A 21501-nucleotide genomic window follows, 5' to 3' on the forward strand; every position below is an offset into this window, starting at 1 on the left:
TACAAAATTAAGAATGAAGAAAATGGCCAGAAGTCAAGGTACAAGGCTAGGGACGTGGTGAAAGGCTGCAATCACAAGAAATGAGTTGATTTTGAAGAAATCTTCTCTCATATTGTAAAAATGACTTCAGTTTGAACCTCGAAGAAGAAATAAGTATAGAGCGACCTGAAAGGTTCCGAGCTCTGGGATGCGAAGAGTTGGTCTGCTGTTTGAAGAAAAGCATGTACGGCTTAAAACAAGCACCTCACAGTGGTACAAGAAATTTAAATCTTTTATGACTAATCATAAATTTGAGAAGACTGAGGCCGACCATTGCATATTTGTAAAAAGGTATGAGGCTGGAGACTTTTTGATTTTACTCTTATATCTTTACGACATGTTGATTGTAGGGAAAAACAAGATGATGATAGCCGCCCTTAAGAACGTGTTAAGCTCATCCTTCACAATAAAGGACCTCGGCCCTGCAAAGTAGATACTCGGAATCAAGATTATCCGAGATTGACCTAAAAGGCTATTGTGGTTAAGTCAAGAAAAATATATTGAGAAGATTATGAAGAGGTTCAACATGGACAAATGCAAGACAATGGGCACTCTTTTATTCGGACACTTTAAGTTGAGCCAGAAGCAATGTCCGAGATCTGATGAAGAAAAAGATGAGATGTTGAAGATCCCGTACCAATCCACCGTCGGAAGTTTGATGTATGCTATGGTATGTACGAGATTCAATCTAGCGTATGCTTTTGCAATGGCAAGTCAGTTTTTGTCAAACCCCGACAAAGAGCACTGGAAAGCAGTCAAATGGTTAGGCGATAATTTATCCCAACGATTACCCAACACTGGCAGAATAATGTTGTCAAAGATAAGCCCGAATTTAGATTTCAACACTTAATCGATTAAACCAATATAGTAATCGATTACTTGTACTATTTCGACACTTAATCGATTAAGTGACTCTCGTAATCGATTAAATAAGGGCAGATTGATGTATAATTTTGGAATATGGCCAAAATGGGTATTTTTTAATAAATTAGGGTCAAAAAACCCACAATGAGTACTTAAAAGATGTGTTCACATCAGTGTTACCATTTTAGAGAAATGAAGTGATGAGTTTACAAGTGTCTTTTAGAAATTATATACTTAAAATTAAATAGATCATGATTTGATCAATAATTTTGTAATACTTTATCATATTCATTATATTATTTTTTAAATATCGGACACTTAATTACACTTTTAGTCATTTTATTGGATTTTATATTTTATAATAATATTTTGGGAAAATATTTGTCCTTTTAAATAATATAACTTTGTGTTATTTTTTATCCTAGCCGTTGATTTTCATCAATCAACGGTTATAATTTATTGAGTCAAAAATATTAATTTATTAGAAATTCACAATAAATTATAATCGTTGATTGACGAAAATCAACGATTATAATCTAAAATGACACAAAGTTATATCCTTTAAAAGGATAAATATTTTTCCCTAAAAATTTTTAATTTAATTATTTATGTTCTATTCTTGAGACAAAAATGTCTAGTCAGAGACTAATGATTTTATGTTGGATCACAATACCATCTCTTAGGCATCTATGGGGAGATACCTTAGAGAATAACTGATCACTGTGCACTATAGTAACGACATAGTCAAAAGGTGAGTTGTGTGCACAATGACAGCTAAGAGAGAGAGTTCAAGTGTATACCTGATTGATTTAACCCTTACCTAACAGAAGTGGACTTCTGAGCCTCCTTGAAATATTGTGGGTCCAGTTCTTTGATCCATTGCCGCCGCATTAGAATCAGTACAATTAACAAATCTTTCCTTAATTTCTCTTTTAGCTGTTACCTTTCTTGAACCTTTTAGAATGTAGACTTTTATGTCAAGTCCATAACAATTTAATTTTTAAATTATTATAAATAAGTTATCTATCCTTAAAGGGGGAGGTTATAGTTACTATCTTTTTTCTTACTACTAAATCTTAATCGTTGATTTTCGTCAATCTAACTGTTGTAATTTATTAGGTCATATTTATTCATTAATTATTAATTTCTAATAAATTATAACCGTTAAATTGGCAAAAATTAACGATTAAGATTTGATAATAAGAGATAATAAGAAAAAGATATAGTAAATATAACCTCTCCCAATTTATAAATAGAAATTTAGAATAAGGGTATAACTGAAAAATAAATGTGAGAACAAAAAAAAATGACATATATCTTTAAAAAGTTTATTTGATTAGACTTCTGCGTATGAGAAGGGTCTATTTAGTCATGTTTTGGGTTTTTTTATGTGTTTTTGTGTGTTTTTTCTTATTTTGAAAATTAAAAATCAAAACACAAAATAAATAACTCAAACATGTTTTTTAAATTTGATTCTAAAAAAAAATTATAATTTTAACTTTTTTTTTATAAAACAGTTCTTATAAAACGGTTTTTTTCTTTTTAAAACCAAAAAATTATTTTTAAAAACAGTAGTCAAACTTGGCAAAAGCTTCGAAACATGCACTTAGTGTTGGGGAGAAGATAAACGAGTCGTGACCTGCCTTCTTAGTTCTAGTTTTCTTTAGAAGATTAGGGTTTTTAGCACCAGTTTTCTCGAAAATCCTTTTTTTGGGAGAATTCGTAAATCGTTTTCTTCTCGAGGGACTTGCTCTCTTCATATCCTTCTCCGCATATCCTGTTATCTCCAACGCTCATGTCTTTTGCATAAGCGCAAGCAAATTCCCGCGTTAATCCTTCACACTTTATGGAAATGTATCATCTCTTTTAAAATAGGAAAAAGTGTTTATACTACATTATTTATATCCTTTCACTCTCGTAACAAGGTGGGACCCACATCTTTATTTTTATTTTTATCAACTCTCTCTTCTCCTTTATCTATCTCTTTCTCTCCCTTAAAATGATACAATTTTACATTTTTAAAATGACACACACTTTTTCCAAAAGGACGACATGATGGTACGTGAAAATCATATTCATAAAAAAGTATATGAATGGTGATGATTTTGTAATTATTTATTTTAATATATGTTTTCTCTTCTTTTATCACCATTAATTTATCTTTATATGATTATAATTTAATCCATATTTGTGTGGTTATAATTTCCCGTAAAAGGATCCACTCCATCACTTTACAATAATATTATAATTATGTACTTCAAGAAAAAATATAATCATAAGTAGCTAAACTGACACAACTTGTGTCCTTCCAATTCCAATGGACAAACTATTTTCCCTTTACAATTTTTGATAAATTGAATGGAATATAATATAATAAAAATGTTTGTCTTTTTAAAATACGATCATTTTAGTTAAAATTAATATTTTTTATTTAAAATTTAAATTAAAAAAACCTCCTACTTTCTCCTCTCGTAATTTCCGATGTGTATCTCTTTCTCTCATATAATATATTTAAAAAGATGAGCTGTGGAAATCATGCATGTAACGGCAATTATTTCAGAATAAATTATAGTAACTACTCAAGTCATGACTCATTCTGGCCCAGAAGTCGTTAAGTTTTAAAACAAGTCGGCTTTAGTTTACTAGAGAATAATAAATTGAGGAGGAGGATTGTGGGAATAGTACTTTTAAGATGTGAGAAAGAAATGGCACGAGTCATGGGTTTTGAGTCTTTTGACAACTAATCACTCAGAACAGATAACATATATAAAAGTTTCTCTGTCACTGAAATTTTTATTCTTTGCGTGCCTATCCAGTGTAAACACCGGATAATTAATAATGATCCCCTTCGTCATTAATTGGAATTTGGAAACAGTTTGTCAGAGGGGGAGAGAGAGAGAGAGAAAGAAGGATGGGCCTTTGAGGAATTTCAATAGTCAACGCAGAAATGGATTGGAATTTGGAGGATAGGAGAAAAGAGATCACCGAAGCTGACCAATTCCACCCTTTCCTGCTTCCCCTCCTCAATTCCAAATCCATTTCTTACTTGTCCCAGTTCTGTATTTCATCAAATTACACCATGAAAATTAACATAATTTTCTCTTACATTTTCCTTTTGTTTACTTCCATCTCTGCTTACACTTACTTGGATTATATCAAACCAAATCTCACTGCTTCATATCTTCAATTGATTGATGACTCTGGCTCCTTCTTATTGTCTCCCAATAAAACATTCAAGGCTTCTATATTCAATCCCGGTGGTCAACAAACCAGTTTCTATCTGTGTGTCATTCATGTTGCGTCAAGCACTATCATTTGGTCTGCTAACCGGAATGCTCCCATCTCTAATTCTGGTAAAATGAGTCTAACCGTCAAAGGGATTACAGTTGCAGATAAAGATGGAAACACCAAATGGTCAACACCACCATTGAAATCACGAGCATATAAGCTTGTACTGACTGAGATGGGAAATCTTATTTTACTTGATCAGTCCAACGATTCTCTTTGGGAGAGCTTCCAATATCCAACTGACACAATTGTCATTGGACAACGTTTGCCGGTTGGAGCATCGCTGTCAAGTGCTGCATCCGATTCAGACTTGTCAACTGGAAACTACAACCTGACAATTACTGCCTCTGATGCAATACTGCAATGGTATGGACAGACATACTGGAAACTATCGACGGCTACAAACGTCTATAAGAATTCAAATGATATGGTGGAATACATGGCAATAAACAGAACAGGTTTTTATCTCTTTGGACATGATGGTATAGTGGCTGTCTTTCATGTGGGCTTGCCACTAACCAATTTTCGAATTGCAAAGTTGGCTCTCTCTGGCCAGTTTACTATTAGCAGCTTTTCTGGCACTGACTGGAAGAAGGAATTTGTGGGGCCAGATGACGGTTGTCAAACTCCCTCAGTTTGTGGCAGAGTAGGTTTATGTGCTGATGACACTACATTATCTACACCTGTTTGCTCTTGTCCCTCAAACTTCCGTGTAGACTCAGGTAATTTTGGTGGTTGTGTGCCAAGCAATGGATCTTATTCTTTGCCATTTGCTTGTGGTTCTACTGATTACCATAGTCAATCAAATTCTTCAGTTGTTTCGTTTTTGAAACTAGGGTATGGTCTGGAGTACTTTCACAATTTTTACTCTGATCCAATTATGTATGGAGTGAATTTATCTGTCTGTCAAAGTCTTTGTTCCAGTAACTGTTCCTGCTTGGGATTTTTCTATGAAAATGCATCTGGTTCTTGTTACATGATCGAAAATGAGTTGGGATCCATTCAGTCAAGAGATGCAGGTGAAAGAGACATGTTGGGCTTCATTAAAGCTATTGTTGGTGTATCTAAAATTACTAATGATGAACAAACTTATTCTCAAGAGGGTTTTCCCGTGGCTGCTGCCGTGATGTTACCTATTACTGGATTCGTTCTTTTTATGGTACTATTTTTCTTCTTGTGGAGAAGATTGAAACTGTCAAAGATGCAAGAAGTTAAATTAGGGAAAGCCAGCTCACATTCTTCAGGGGACCTGGATGCCTTCTTCATTCCGGGCTTACCTACAAGGTTTGACTATGAGGAACTTGAGGAGGCTACGGATAATTTTAAGACTCTAGTTGGGTCAGGTGGGTTTGGTGCTGTGTACAGGGGTGTACTGTCTAATAATACGGTTGTGGCTGTAAAGAAACTTGTCAATATAGGCATTCAAGGGAAAAAAGATTTTTGCACTGAGATTGCTGTTATTGGAAATATTCACCATGTTAATTTGGTCAAACTGAAAGGTTTTTGTGCTCAAGGGAGACATCGTATGTTGGTTTATGAGTACATGAATCGTGGATCCCTGGATCGCATCCTGTTTGGTGGTGGACCCGTTTTAGAATGGCAAGAGAGGCTTGATGTGGCACTTGGAACAGCACGTGGACTTGCTTACCTGCACGGTGGCTGTGAGCTGAAGATAATTCATTGTGATATCAAACCCGAGAACATTCTTTTGCAAGATAACTTTCAGGCTAAGATATCTGATTTTGGACTCTCGAAATTCCTTAGCCCTGAAGAGTCTGGTTTATTCACAACAATGAGAGGCACTCGTGGTTATCTTGCTCCAGAGTGGCTTACAAACTCTGCAATTTCAGAAAAGACTGATGTCTATAGTTTTGGAATGGTGCTGCTCGAACTGATCAGTGGAAGGAAGAATTGTTTTTTTAGGTCAAGAAGCCATAGTGTAGATGACAGCAACAGTGGTCGAGGCCATTCACCAACCTCATCAACAACTGGATTGGTTTATTTTCCTCTATTTGCTTTAGAGATGCATGAACAAGGGAGTTACCTGGAGTTGGCTGACCCAAGGCTAGAAGGACGGGTTACAAATGATGAGGTGGAGAAACTAGTTCGCATTGCCTTGTGCTGTGTTCATGAAGAACCACCACTTAGGCCAAATATGGCTACTGTTGTTGGCATGTTGGAAGGTGGGACTCCATTGCCGCAGCCAAGGATGGAATCTTTGAACTTCCTGCGCTTTTATGGCCGTAGGTTTACTGAGGCTTCCATGATTGCAGAGGAAAATGAGTCTGGCTCTATGATGCATCAACAAGCACGTAATTCTACAAGCATGACAAGTGGTTCACAAACTGGTTTTTCTTACATATCTTCACAAAATATCTCAGGGCCAAGATAGGGAATTCTGCTAATTTTTTGTTGATAAGAATGTAAGTGAATTTATTTTGGACCTTCACAATCAAATGTATGATATCTACATCTTCATGCAATGCTGAAGAACGCGGGGTGCTATATTGGCCGCTTCTATTAGGACTTATTTTTTAGTATATATGTATATGTAGTAGTATTATATGTCATTCACATGTTTTATGTAGAGAATTTAATTATCTAATCTGAAATTTCATTTTGTGATCGTGAGATTTTCTTTCTTATGTCCCAATTTTAAGTAACAGGCATATTTATGTAATCATGTACCTATCGTATATTGGATGGTCTTCAAAACTAATCTAAACCTTTTGGGGTTTGACTGTATTTGTTCTGATTGTAATTACTTTCGCCATATACATATAGACGGGTTCCTTTTTCATTTACTTTTCTGAATCAAGCTTATTGGCCATCGGTGAATAAATTGTTCACCGAAATTAATAAATGGACTTGCAACGTCTGCATAAGAAGTTGGAGCTTTATCAGTGACAGATCACGGAAATTGGAGTGAGAGTGATAAGAAAAGAGACTTCTCATATAATACCTACTTATTATTATATTATAAAAGGGTCCTTAACTTCTCATGTTGTATGATAAGAAATTTCTCCTACAATGAATTAATATTATGTATTACAAAGAGTACATAAGGCTTTGTTTGGGAGTTTGAAGGGAAATGAAAGGAAGGGGATCGAAGGAGAAGGGAGGGGAAAGAAGACAAAGTAATTGAAGGTATTCTCTTCCCTTATTTCGGAGTTAAAAAATGGTAAGGGAGAAAAATGAAGGGTTAATGAGACATTTTTACCGTTTTACCATTTTTTTAAATTAATATAATTATTATATTTAACAAATTAAATTAAATTTAAAAGTTCTAACAAATTTCTTTTGTTGTAAGCAATGAAAGTTTCATCACAAAATTATTTTTTCGTCGAAAAGCGATAGAATTTTTTCTCAGATGAAATTTTTACAAAAATAAATTTTCTATCAAAATTTTCGACGAAATTCCGTCAAAAGTTTTGACAAAAATGATTTCTTCCATCAAATGTTTTAAACGAAAAAAGAATTCCGTCAAAAAATTTGACGGAAAGTTTTCTGTTCAAAATTTCGACGAAAATTCTATTGTCAAAAAATTTGAGGGAAATGTTTCATTCGAAACTTTCGACGAAACTTAGATTCTGTAAAGAATTTTGACATAATATTTTTTTTGTCAAAATTTTTTATCAAAATATTTTTCGTCAAAATTTATTACGAAAATATTTTTTGTCAAATTTTTTTGACAGAAATGTGTTCCTTTGAAAAATTTGATGGAAATATTTTTATCAAAAAACGTGACATAAATATTTTTCGTTGAAAATTTCTGATGGAAATGAATTTCGTTAAAAATTTTGACGAATTTTTTTTTTGTCAAAATGTTAACGAAAATGAGTTTTCGACGGAATTTGAATTCTGTAAAGAACTATGATTAAATTTTGTTTTAGTCAAAAAATTTCGATAAAAATGTGTTTCGTTGAAAATTTTGATGGAAATATATTTCGTCAAAAATTTCGATGAATATGTTTTTTTGTGAAATATTTTTTAAGGGAAATGTTTTGACGAAATTTAGATTCTGTCAAAAATTTGACAAAAAATTTTTTTCGTTAAAATTTTTTACAAAAATGTTTTTAGTCACAAATGTTGATGGAATTATTTTTCGTCAAAAAATTTTGCGTAAAATTTTGATGGAAGTGTTTTCCGTAAAAAAAATTTTGACATAATTATTTTACGTCGAAACTTTTCGATGAAAATGTGTTTCGTCAAAATTTTGGACGAAAATATTTTCGTTGAAAGTTTCGACGGAATTATAGAATAATTTTGACTGATTTTTTTCCGTAAAAAATTTATGTCAGTGATTATGGAAAAATCTGGTTTCGTATTTAGTTTTGATGGAAATTTCTTGACGTATATGATTTTCATCAAAAAAATTATCACTATTTTTTGACGAAATATTTTTCGTCTATAAATTCTATCGGTAATTGAATTTTTTTCTAATAATGTCACATTTAAAAATGATTCACATTTATGTAGTTTTCACATTTTAATGTTAAGGGTAGATAAGTAATTTTGAATATTTCCCCCCTTAAATCCTCCAAATTGGAGGACTTTACTTTTAAGAAGAAGGAGGGTTTAGTAAAAATTCTTAATTTCTTCCCCTTATTTTTTTAAACTCACAAATAAGGGAAGGGCTTACTAAAACCCTTCTTTTTCTTTTCTTCCTCTCCTAAAATTAACTCCCAAACAAAGCCTAAGTGTAACATTAAAGTTGGTTTTTCTCACGTTAGGTTACAGCCTCTAAAGAGAGAAAGAAAAAAACAACTTTTAAAATTACAATTCATTGTAGGAGAAGAATACACGAGAGTTATATTTCCCTATATTAAATCACTAACAATAATTGAGACCAAGACTTCGACTGTTAAATTGATCCAACCTTGTTCAATATCTGTAACCATCTTTCTTACCTTGTTGCCCAATGAAATATTATTATTGGTTAAAAATGAAGTTCATTCTGTTTTCATCTTCTTTTGTTTAAAATTGGATACAGCTGGGTCAGCTTCAGGCTTGAAAATGCCGGTCACAAGTTATTAACAGAAACGCATATATGAAAACTTCATTCAAGCTACTAGGTTTGGTCTGGGTAGTTTCTATTAGGTCATATGTTTAATTCCTATTAATATATCCAAAAAAAAAAAACTTCATTCAATACAATAATATAATTTTTATAAGAATTTTGTATCAAGGGAAGGATCCGTTTACAAACTTTTTTAATAAATTTTTACAAATTACACTATTTTTTCTCGAGAGAACATAGTAAAATTAGTGTTCTTCCCCCGAGAGAAGATAATATAATTTGTAAGAGTTTATAAACAAAAAAGTTTGAAAACGTAACTTGTCCCTTTTTATTAATATGAAACGTGAAAGTTATATCTACATAGACTGTTTATTCACCGAAAGTCGAAGTTGTTGATACGAAAAACACATTATTTAACAATCATTTTGTATTACAATGATATCACGAAGATAGTAACTTCATGCATATTAGTAAACTCCTCATGTTATTGCTCACAAATTTTATTTTATTTTTTATTTTTTTTCTAATTGGGCACAGCATAACCTTCTATTATTCTTAAAAGGAAACAACAAATTAAATGCCAACTGCTTAGGTACTCTTTTACTTTAAAAGCAAATTCATAACTAGAAGCAGCCGAACTTCATTAAACCAAATTGTCCGCATGTGATTTACGAATTCATGTCACCTAAGTAGTCCATATATGTTAAAGATCATAAGGAAGGCGCTGATTATATTCTTTCCCTACTGGGGAAGCTTATTGAATTTGCGATGGCGGTACTTAGCGTATGTTTTCGTTGAAAATTTGGGGGGATTTTGATCGTTAACGAGCTGAGGAAGAGGTCCAATCACCGCCTCATGTGGAGGCACAGCGAATACCGCCCATGACATGCGCTTGCGCTCCTTGTTCACCAAGCTTCTGTGCAGAACACTCTTGTACTTCCCATTACTCAGCACCTATCACAAAAAATATGCACCACAAGGGCATCTTTTAATTATTAGATTTAACATTGTACCGCATTCTCCTGTTTCTTTACAGGGAGTTATTAAGATCATTACTATCTCATGTCATAGAAATTAATACGAGACCTTTAATTCAACAACACGATAAAATATTTTCCTTTCTATATGATTCCATGTTTTCTTTTTCTTTTTTTTTAAAAAAAAAAAAAAACATTCCATGTTTTCTCAACTGCTAAAAATATGACATTAGTTGCTTTACCTCAAGTTGGTCACCAACGTGGACAAAGAGTGCATTTTTCAAGTAATTGACTGCGACCCAGTTATTGTCCTTCCAAACTTGGAGGCCCGCAACATCATTCGGGACAAGTAGAGTAAGGCCAGACATATCTGTATGGGGCTCAACTCCCAATGCCAATTCTGGTTGTGGGCACGGTGGATACATATTTATCTTCATTTCTAGTTCTATTTTTTCATCTCCCAAAGAGGACTTCAAAACCTTCCTCTCCAAGGCAAGCCCTTCGGACAGAAGCTCCAAAACCTTGTCTGTTGCCCTTAAGACCTCCTTATTGTACTCTTCTGTTACTTCCCTGTCACACACAAAATAACGTAAGTAAATCGTTTCGTGGGCCTAACAGTTACACCTACCTATCCATGTCTAATATATGATAATTATTGAAGAGCTTCTACTTCGCAATTGTTACAAAAACCAATGCAAACCGAAACCCGAAATAAAAAAGAAGAAGCTAAATTTAGTAACAAATTTACAATGCATATGGATAAGATAATTAAGCACGAACCTATAGGAAGGAGGGCATTTGGGCCACATGTCATAGTTAACCTTAGAAGGAGGAGCCATAATGTGAAAATAATAGTCAACCCACTCCACCTTTTCTTCGAGGTTCTTGGTCATCTTGGTCCCGTAACCCTCAAAGCTACCAGTGGAGGGGTCATTTGCGTATGCCTCTTTTTCCTTCTGAGGGAGGGCAAAGAATTCCTCACCCACTTCTTGCAACCGTTGGATGAGTGTTGGTGATATACCATGGTCGGTGATGACAAAGAATCCCCATTCGGAGGCAGCTTCAGTGACTTCCTTAACCAAAAGATGGTGTGGCTGAGACAGTGAGATTACAGGCACAGTGACACCCTCCACGGCTTTGGTATTCTCTGGGCGTTCATTGGCTGGGCGAATGAACTGTGCTGGAAGCTCCTTGAGTTGTTCGTTAAAAGCCAAGGTTTGTATTCTCTCAACTTCCATATCGTGGCAATGAATTGAGGTTTCCAATCTCGAAGGCTAGGGGAATATGCAAATATGATTCATCATAAGGGGGCTATATATACAAAACCATGGTTTTTAACCAATCCACCCACCATTCAACCATCTTACAGTCATCCTATATGTCGTAATGTCTATATATCAAATACTTTTTTTGGTAGAATATATCAATTATTTAACCATACAGTCAACCTCATCTTGCAGTCATCCTAATCTTAACTAAATCTATATATCAACCATTCAACTGAGCCATTACTGATTTGGATGTTTCTATATTCTATATATGTATAAATACATAGTAAATAAAAACTGATGGCTTTAACTTTAGAGTTACAACAACAACAACAAAGAAACGGATGGCTAATTAATATTTTTGTCTAATAATTTTTTTTAAGTTCTTTTATTTACAATAAATATTTTAAATTATAAGTATAGTATTCAATTATTGATTACTTAATTAATTTTTTATGTAAAACTAAAAAAATCTATGAAATAAAATTAATCAAATATTACTTATGGATTTATTGAATATTTTAGCAAATGCAAATGGCTCGTTGTTTCCGTCTATTCTCCAATCTACACAAGTACATTGACGGTCAGTTTGTTTGGTATAATCTTTCTGCTTTTAAGAACTAAGTTCTTATTTTTATAAAAAAACAAATATACTTTTTACATTTTTTATTTTTATAAATTCTGTCTCGTTTAAATCATTTACCAATAAGAATTGCAGTTGCTGCCACCACACTGCGGTTATAGGTGGCAAAATAGATTCGATCGTGGTCACTGGAATAAATTTTAGGTGTTGCTGTTCACCAAAAATTTGGTGCATTTCACCAATAGAAATATTATATGTCAGTCAAAATTTTCTTTTCTCTGCCAAATTTTTTTTTACTGCTGTTCTATAGAATTTTCCTTTTAGCTTAAGGGGAATTTTGCGATCATACAAAAATCCAGATGCACTCTATCATTTCATCTATCCTGCTCTGATTTTATGATTTACATATTCATCAATCTCATCACCTTTTTGCAAAATTGATCCAAGGTATCTAAAAGCATCTTTCTTGGGTACCTTTTGACCAAGTAGATGCACACGGTCTTGATCTCCATCTCTTACTAGAGAAAACTCACACTTCAATACTCAGTCTTGCTCCAGCTTAACGTGAAACCTTTAGACTCCAAAGTGCTTCTCTACAATTCAAGTTTCCTATTAACACCGTCTTTGGTCTAATCAATAAGCACAACATCATCAACAAAAAGCATACACCCCATCACTTCCTCTTGAATGTCTTTTGTTAGTTCATTCATCACTAAGGCAAAGAGATAAAGACTTAGAACCGAACCTTGGTGTACACTTACTGTAATAGAGAAATAACTTGATGTTCCATTACAAGCTTTCACACATGTAATAGCCTCATCGCACATATCATTGGTTGCATTTACATACTTTAAGAGTACTTTTTTCTTCTCAAGAACCCACTATAAAACTTTTCTTGGAACCCTATCATATGTTTTCTCAAGATCTATGAACATCATATGTAAATTCTTTTTTTTTCGTTATCTTTCCATCAATTGACAGATGAAGAAAATAGCTTATGTGGTACATCTTCTTGACATAAATCCAAATTGATTTGCAGAAACTTTGGTCTCTCTCCTCAAACGATGTTCAATAACTCTCTCCCACAACTTCATAGTATGGCTCATAAGCTCAATGCCTCTATAGTTAGAACAATTCTGGATATCTTCCTTGTTTTTGTAAATAGGCACAAGCATACTCTTCCTCCAAACATCAGACATCTTATTTGTTTAAAGAATTTTATTGAAAAGATTGGTCAGCCAATTTATTGTCACATCCCCTAAGCCTCTCCACACTTCAATAGGTACGTCATCGGGTCCCAAAGCTTTATTAGTCTCCATCCTCTTTAAAGCCTCATTGACTTCATGTGTATTGATTCTGCGCACAAATCTTCTATTTCGATCATCATAAGCATCCTCCAAGCCCACTTCATTTTTATCGCCATCCCCATTAAAAAACTTGTTAAAGTAGTTCATTCATCTTCTGTATTTTCTTATTTACGTGGAAAAATTGAATCACTTGACTACTAGGGAGAATTTGGTAAAGGAGAAAAAAAAATTACCAAAGAATTACATTACTGGGAATATGGTGGAAAAATGAGTTTTCTAGGAAAGTTAAAAAAAAAAATTATTTAAAAGGCTGAAATATTATTGGAAAAATTGGTTTAAATTTCCTGAGTCTATGTTTGGTTGAAGATAAAATATTGCTGAGAAAATAGGGTGGAATTACGAAAGCAACCCTTCACTAAAAAATATTACATAATAGAAGAGGGTCGTTTTCGTGATCTACTTCGCACTCCTTTTTCCATTTTATTATTAATATCAAAATACCACTTTCAAAGTGGTATTGTTAAACAATGTTTTTATCACAATTTTCAAAGAAACGAGAAATGATGGACAAATTAGTTTATTGGGTAAATTTTTTAAAGTACCATTCTAAAATGTATGGATATCTTGAGAAAAAAACTCCTATCAAAAACTCTCTTAGATAATCAACAAGTTTTTCATACGATAAGAGTTCACATACGAGGTAATTAAGAAGTTTTTGTTGGGAGGGGGCTGAACCTTTAGCCATCACTGCTCCCCCGCACTCCGGATTAGTCCCATAGCCGGCTCAAAGAGTCGAAGCTCGTGGGGATACCGGAGGGAGCCAACTCACCTCAAAGAGGTAATTAGGGTTGGGTAACTCCAAAAAAAAAAGAAGTTTTTGTTGTATATTATTAAATAATTTTTTATTAAATAGTATTAAATAGCGGACTTGCAATGCTAGGCAGGCTTTTAGACGGGGTAGGATAGATTGACTTTTTCAATTTATTATCAAAAACGGAAGAGAATGGGCTAACGGAAGAGAATGGGCTGGCTCGAGATGGGTTGATGATACGACAGTCCGCCCGCTTTGCCAATCTCTATCGGACTGCCCTGTTATCAATTTTTCAAAACAAGCTTTTTTTTTTCGTATTTTCTCTTTTGTATAATAATTATAAAAAGGAAAAGATTATATTTAATTTTTTTTTTTGCTATTTCTTATTACTAAATTTCAATTGTAGATTTTCATCAATTTAACAGTTATAATTTATTAAAAATTAAATAATAAATGTAATTCAAAAAATTATAACCGTTAAATTAACAGAAATCAACGATTAAAATTTAATAATAAAAGATAATAATAAATATAACTTACCGTGTAAAAAACAATGTTATGAAATAGTTAAAAAATAAAACAATGAAGATTACCAAAAATAAATAAATAAATAAAACAATGTTACGAAATAGTTAACAAAAAAAATACGAAGAAACGGAATTGGTTAAAAAAGAAAAAGAAAAAAGAAGGAAGAGTTCTAGAAGCTATTAATACTGCGTTGAATTTGATCTCTTTCTTCAATTGAATCGCAGGTTGCAGCAATCGTCTGAAATGGCTTACGTTGAGCGAGGTATCTTCCTCTTATCTATTTACCTCTTTAATTTCATATCAACTTTTTTTTTTTTTGGTTGCCGTTGAGGTTTAGGCTGAGGTTCAACTTTTTCCTCTTATCGTACGCTTGCATTGATTAATGTAATTTAACCTCTTGCTCTTATATTGGTTCTTTGAAATCCAATCTCATCTAATTATTGTTTTTCACGTATTCATTTTCAAGAGACGATCACAAAATTCAGAGATTTCTATGTTTCAATCCGCTACATACATACATACATACTAATTTTGGGATTATTACAGTATGATTCTTAAAACCTTATTTCTTCGAGTGCCTAATTTCTGTTTCTCGTTTCTTACGTCAGTTACGTGCACGCCAATGGCCATGTTAATTTGATATCTACTGATGAATCTGATCATTTTCTATGCACCTCTGTTCTGCACCATAATTGTGATTGTTTACCGGTTATTGCGTTGCATGAGCCACTATCTTGATTGCGATGGCATCTGATCGTGAAGTGATATCTAAAATAGTGTTTCATATTTGATGCAACGGTTTTAATACTTGTTGGGAATTCAGGATATAGATAACTGGGTGCCCCCACGGTTAACCCCTTTCCCTCTTCTCTTCCGTGTGTGTATGCATATGAGATACATGAGGATTGGTCTTACGGTGTGGTTATCAAGCCCCAATGGAATCATCCATGTATGCATGATACATCTACATATATGCATAAATAAATGCAAGGCCTGGCCCTTAGCTTCCAGTGTAAATATTCCACTGCACTGGATATGTTAATTGTTTGTTTCTTTTTTAATTTATATCAACCTTATTTTGATATATTAGATTTTAAGAATTATACTGATGATGTTTCTAGCTCATTGGATATGTCAAACAACACATTCATATTTACATTTTAAAACTAACTTGCCCTTGCTGTGGCAGAGGATTATCTTTTTCTTTTTCATTAAATAAAATTCAGAGTACTTTCTTTCCAATGTCTTTACCCCAGTATCTCCTGATTTTCCAATTTTACTGGTCAAACATCGAATATCGATGTCTTTGCAAGATTTCAAGTCCAATCAGTAGTTGTGAAGTCACTTTATTCAGCATGAAACTTGCCCACATATTATCCTTAAGCATTTCTGACCTTATATATATCTCAAATCTCAATCTATATGGGGAGGATCTGCAGCATGCATTATAAGTTAAATTAGTATCTTGTTATCCAGATACTCTCACTTGTCTGATAATTAATATCTTCGTTTGGATTATTAGCAATATTGGTTATGTCACCATAGCTGATGTTGCAAGCCAAGCCACAGTGAAGCACACTTTGATCCTTATAACCTATATTTTGTCATTTATGTTCACTTGTGATGCCACTCTTTATCTGAAATAAAAACAATAATTTATAAATAGGAATAAAAAAATGGATGCATCAGGAAGTGCATACTATGACCCTCACCTACTCATTGTTGGATGGAAAATTTGGCTTGGCAATCTCACCTTGACCTGCTAGTACCCTTAAATACTCTCTTGTTTTTAGTAAGTATTAAATACTGTTTCTGGTCTCAAAGGGTTGTGCCTGGACTCTTTGTTCCTCACTATCAAGTCCCTTCTTCTTCATTAACTGATACAGCATCTCCTTAAGCACAGAAATACTGGAAGTCTGGAACCTCAAGAGCGAGGCTGTAATTCATGATCACTAGGTCCTCTTTCAATAACACCACCAAATCCTCTACATTTTCCTTGATAAGGGATCCGGTCCGTTGGACCAAAATTGTCAGGAACCATGATGGGAATAGAGAAAAGAAAATAATGGTTTTATTGCTTATCTGAAAATGAATAGAGCAAAAACAAAAAAATCTCTCTCCTCCTAGGATTTCTCCTTCAGAAAGTGTTTTCCCTTTCACAACTGAGCACTTGCTCGATGCTTGGTTCAGTGACGATACAATTCCTGAATGATTCCCCTACCCTTGCTTCCCCCTATTTATTTATACAACTAATCGCTTCTAACTAACTAACTTTTCTAACTATCAAATTAACTACTGTCTTCCCTTTATTCTTCAAAGCAAATAACCTTCTGTACTAACAAATTGAGTGATTAATTTTATTCTTGGTCTATTTTAATCTCTGTTTTATTTTTTAATATTTCTTAACCATATCAAGCGATCCCCTCCCCCTTATTCAGTGTTGTAAAAATAGAGAGATCTTGTCACTAGTTGTGATATTCTGTAAGATCCTCTTTCTGCTAGTGAAAGCTGCTTATTGATTTTTGCATGCTCCATGTCTGATCAATCATGTTTTCTTTTTTGTTCTTTTCTTTTCAATTTTGCCTACATTCTTGTTTTGTTGTGTCCACGTTAGTTTTACAGAAGTTTTTGAAATTATGACAAATTTTAATCCAGCATCATATAGCATCTTATGTTTACTTGATTAAACTAGGGCTACAAGCTAGACTGCTGTGGCTTAATAACGTCATATCTTGCTTATATTTAATTTGCTGATATGATGCGTTCAAAAGATATATGTTGTACTTCCTTTCTCGACATCGCAAGGTGAAACGTGGCGTTTGATCTATACAGTTTTTAGCATATGTGATAAGTTCAAAAGAATTTATTTTAACTTCTGACGTTTATGACCTGTGATAGCAAAAAATACGTAATTGGGAGCTTGATGCAATTTCCTGCAGGTGTTGTTAAATCAAAGCGATCAATCTGGCGGCTCAAAACAATCATTGATTTTTTCTGGGCCATTGTTAACATCATAGGCGTGTTTTTTGCAACGATGTTTTCGGTATAATTTAATTTTTCTTGATATCTATTTAGGAGTTTATAGGCAGTTCATTGAAATCGTATATCAAAAGGAAATTTATTGAAATCGAATTGATGTTTGTTCATGACGTGATCATCATCTCGTAGATGGAAAAGTCGGATGCCTACAGAAAAGGTTCTGGTTCTACTAAGAAATGGGATGGCGGCTCTCCTGGAGGTGGTCCCGGTGGTGGTGGTCCACCGGGCCCTCCTCGCCGCGGTCTCGACAATGTTCGTGGGCTAGATAGTGTCCGGGGACGTGACCATAGTAAGTTTATATTGTCTATGTGACTCTTACAATGTTGGTTATTTAGATCTCTTTTGCTTTAGCCCCTGCTAATCATTTATTTTTGGGTAAAGTATTTGAAGCAATCTTAAATTCTCTATTTTTTAAATAGGTATTTTCAGTTTTAATTTCGTCTTGATTATTCTTTTAATTTTATGTATTATTATAGTTTTTTTTTTTGTGTGTTAACTTTAGGATTTTTTTATTTTTTTTGGTAGATTGTTAACTTATAATGAATTTATTAACGATGACCATTAATTCATGTTTTTGAATGAAATTTTTTTATATTTTTATTTTTATTTTTATTTTATCTAGGAAAAGAAGATAATATTTTAAATTTTCTGTTTTTTGTCTTTTTTAATTTAAGAAATTTATAAAATATGATAATATTTTTTGTTAAAAATATAATTAATTATGTAGATTTAATACACGGTTAAGATTTATTCATTATTAGTAAATTAAACTAAGTTAACAGAAGAGGTTAGTAAATTTGATTCATGTTTTTGAATGAAATTTTAAAAAAAAAATTATTTTTTATTTTACCTAGGAAAAGAAGATAATATTTTAAATTTTCTGTTTTCTGTCTTTTTTAATTTAAGATTATAAAATATGATAATATTTTTTATTAAAAATATATTTAATTATGTAGGTTTAATACACAGTTAAGATTTATTCATTATTAGTAAATTAATCTGAGTTAACAGAAGAGGTTAGTATAGGGGGAGTTAGAATTTAAAAGCTAATTAAAATAAAGTTAAAGGGGCTTATTTGCAAAATCATAAGTTTAGGGTGATTACGTATTTTTTATTTAATTTAATTTATTTATTTTCTCTCTTGGGTTCTTACTAATTCTGTCTCAATTGAACTTGCAGGTTCACTGCCTGCTTGTGGCTCCTGTTGTGGCTGAGTGCCAGACATTCTATTTGGGTATGCCTTTTACGAGTGTCAATGTGTATCTACCATTTGGTGTTGAACTGCTAATATATATATGCGCATAAGTTAAAGTAGCAAAAACTTGAAAGGTTGGCAGTAGCCCTTGTTTTCTTCACTCGGTTTTGGCTTAAAGGTTTTACTTGAAACATGAAAGCAATCATATCTTGATGATTAGTTTAGATAGGTGTAAGTTATATTCTTAAGTTAATTTTATTTCTATAAAATAGTTTTGATTTAAAAATATAAGTCGTTTAAAATTATTCTTGCATCCAATTATGATCCGTCAGTCGTATGTACTATTTTTATCACAAGCAACACTTCAAATTAAGAAATAAATACAATGAATTTTCGCCCAAATAATGGGCTCGCTCTGTTGGTCTATACTTATGAAGCACCTACATTTTAAAACATCTCATGTATCTTGTCCGATATTTTAGCATGTATTGCAGAGATTAAAAAATGTTAAAAAATTGCGATGTGTTTTGTTTTTAGTTCTAACTATTAGATTTCTTTGATTACAATTATCATTTTATTGAGTTTAATATAAATATTTATAATATCTTATGTTTCTTTACAAAATTGATGGATATTATAAGTTTAGCTTTAATTTTTTTTTAGTTATTGAATATTAAATATAATATACACTACATAAATTAAAAATATTATTTAATATTAAAACATGTCTTAACGTGTGAAAATTTAATATTTTTTAAAATTAGTGTGTCGGAATATCGTATCGTGTCGTATCTCATTTCCTGTCATACAATACAGCTAGAGCTAGACTTTAAGAAGAGGTGATTTTGGTAGTATATAGTGAAAAAATTTAGTTGAAAGATCAACCGAAATGGTTTTCAAATTTTAATTTAAAATTGTTTCAATTTAGATTGAATTTAAATTTTATAATTTTATTAAAAAAGGGATTATCTATATTTATTTAATTTTTTATTTCAAGGAAAATTATATTAAATTTTGATTACAAATATATATTGTAAGATTGACAACTAATTTATTTAGAATATAAAGTTATATTTTAATCTATTATCATCTATTTATTTAAATTTATATTTAACGATTTTGATGAATCTATTTAGAACTTATATTTGATAAAGCTTGATCAAATTAAATTTTAATATTTTGTTAAATTTATAAATTGAAAAAAAAAATATAAACTAATTCGATTTAAATAATTTAAAATTATATTATTAGAATTATATTTCAAGAATGCTACGCCCAGTGTATTGATGAAAAAAATAAAAAATTCACGGATCAACCTTACACTGTAAGTTATATGAATTTGATAGGTAAGTTATATGAAATAAATCTGTAACTTCTGAGTCACAAGACAACAAATACTAAATGTTGTGGCAAGGCTCCTTTTCATTAATTTTTTTGTAGAAATATAAAAAAAATAAAATTAAAAGTCTATAAAGATGATAGTTCCCGGTAATTGTAAAATAATAAGTAATAACCTATCTTTTTTACTAGTGTTATTAAACCCGACTCGGGCATCGACTAGGTCGGGATACTAGGTCACTAAATTACTGGTCGAATCAGTGGATCACTGGTCAGACCGGTTAACCCGGATATATATAAATATATAAAAATATATATAAATACGAACATATAAATTCAATTATATTCTCCATATTTAAAATAAATTAAACAAGGTTCTCTAAATATGCTCAAAAACATGAAGCATAAATAAATAAAAATGTACGCTATTACTTTGTCAATTTAAATTGCAACTCAGAATCTCCATAAATATACTTCTCAATAAACATTGAACCCATATTTTTCAATTCAACTACATTAAAACGACATATGTCACATTCTCTTAATTTATTATTCAGCAAATTACTTCAATATTGGAAGCTGAAATTTGGGGTCACTGTAGAAGAGTATACTAGCAAATAAAATTACAAAAAGTTTTTAAAATGAGTTCTATATTTTTTTCTGACAGATAAAACAATTTTGGTTTTTTGATTTTTTTATTTAAAAATACAAGACCCGACTGGGTCATCGGGTTACCGATTTTGATCTGGTTTGGCCGATTTTGTCCGGATTTGATCGAGTCAATGCATGACCGGTCCAATTCTTGATCCGAACCGATCTGATGACCGGTTCACCGGGTCCCGGGTTGACCTGGCTGGGTCGGACCGGATTTTACGACACTGCTTTTTACTAATTTTGAGTTATATTTAAAGTAATTTAGTGTGTTATATTATTCTTTTTATTCGAATATAAACTGTATTTTTTTGGTATAATTTCCTTTTTTGAGGGTATTGTTATAGTGGTTATTATTGTAACTTCCCCTCCAACGCGATTGGTGGTGCATTTATAGAAACGCTTATAAAAATGCTTAAGTCAATATGTGAAATAGAGTGGAGTACAAAAATTTAAAAGATGCGTACATAAAAGCCCGGGTCTTTTGGATTGCTTTTTCGGTTTTTTTTTTTAAAAAAATTATTTTGTAGAATAATTAATGAAATAAGTTTTTCACATTTTTTTTGAAAAGTTAAAATAAAAAATAAAAACAA

General features: G+C 32.2%; 3 protein-coding genes across 3 annotated transcripts; 2 read left to right on the forward strand and 1 right to left on the reverse strand.

The window, feature by feature from the left end:
• Positions 1–3982: 3982 nt before the first annotated feature.
• On the forward strand, positions 3983–6583 carry LOC133300934 (G-type lectin S-receptor-like serine/threonine-protein kinase At5g35370). Its single transcript, XM_061500519.1, has one exon. The coding sequence runs from the start codon at positions 3983–3985 to the stop codon at positions 6581–6583; it is 2601 nt and encodes an 866-aa protein (XP_061356503.1).
• A 2966-nt stretch (positions 6584–9549) lies between these two features.
• LOC133300943 (flavonol synthase/flavanone 3-hydroxylase-like) lies at positions 9550–11462 on the reverse strand. Its single transcript, XM_061500528.1, has 3 exons — positions 10969–11462; positions 10431–10758; positions 9550–10165 (listed from the first exon to the last, which is right to left on the reverse strand). Exons 1-3 carry the CDS (start codon positions 11424–11426, stop codon positions 9953–9955), a joined length of 999 nt encoding a protein of 332 aa, XP_061356512.1. The 5' UTR covers positions 11427–11462; the 3' UTR covers positions 9550–9952.
• A 3349-nt stretch (positions 11463–14811) lies between these two features.
• Positions 14812–19275, forward strand: LOC133300949 (uncharacterized). Its single transcript, XM_061500534.1, has 4 exons — positions 14812–14947; positions 17625–17728; positions 17854–18013; positions 18904–19275. Exons 1-4 carry the CDS (start codon positions 14929–14931, stop codon positions 18936–18938), a joined length of 318 nt encoding a protein of 105 aa, XP_061356518.1. The 5' UTR covers positions 14812–14928; the 3' UTR covers positions 18939–19275.
• The last annotated feature ends 2226 nt before the right edge of the window (positions 19276–21501 follow it).

The sequence above is a fragment of the Gastrolobium bilobum genome, unplaced genomic scaffold (genome assembly GCF_033153095.1).
Source record: "Gastrolobium bilobum isolate Gb01-03AN ecotype WA unplaced genomic scaffold, APGP_CSIRO_Gbil_v1 utg4266, whole genome shotgun sequence".
NCBI classification, from domain to species: Eukaryota; Viridiplantae; Streptophyta; class Magnoliopsida; order Fabales; family Fabaceae; genus Gastrolobium; species Gastrolobium bilobum.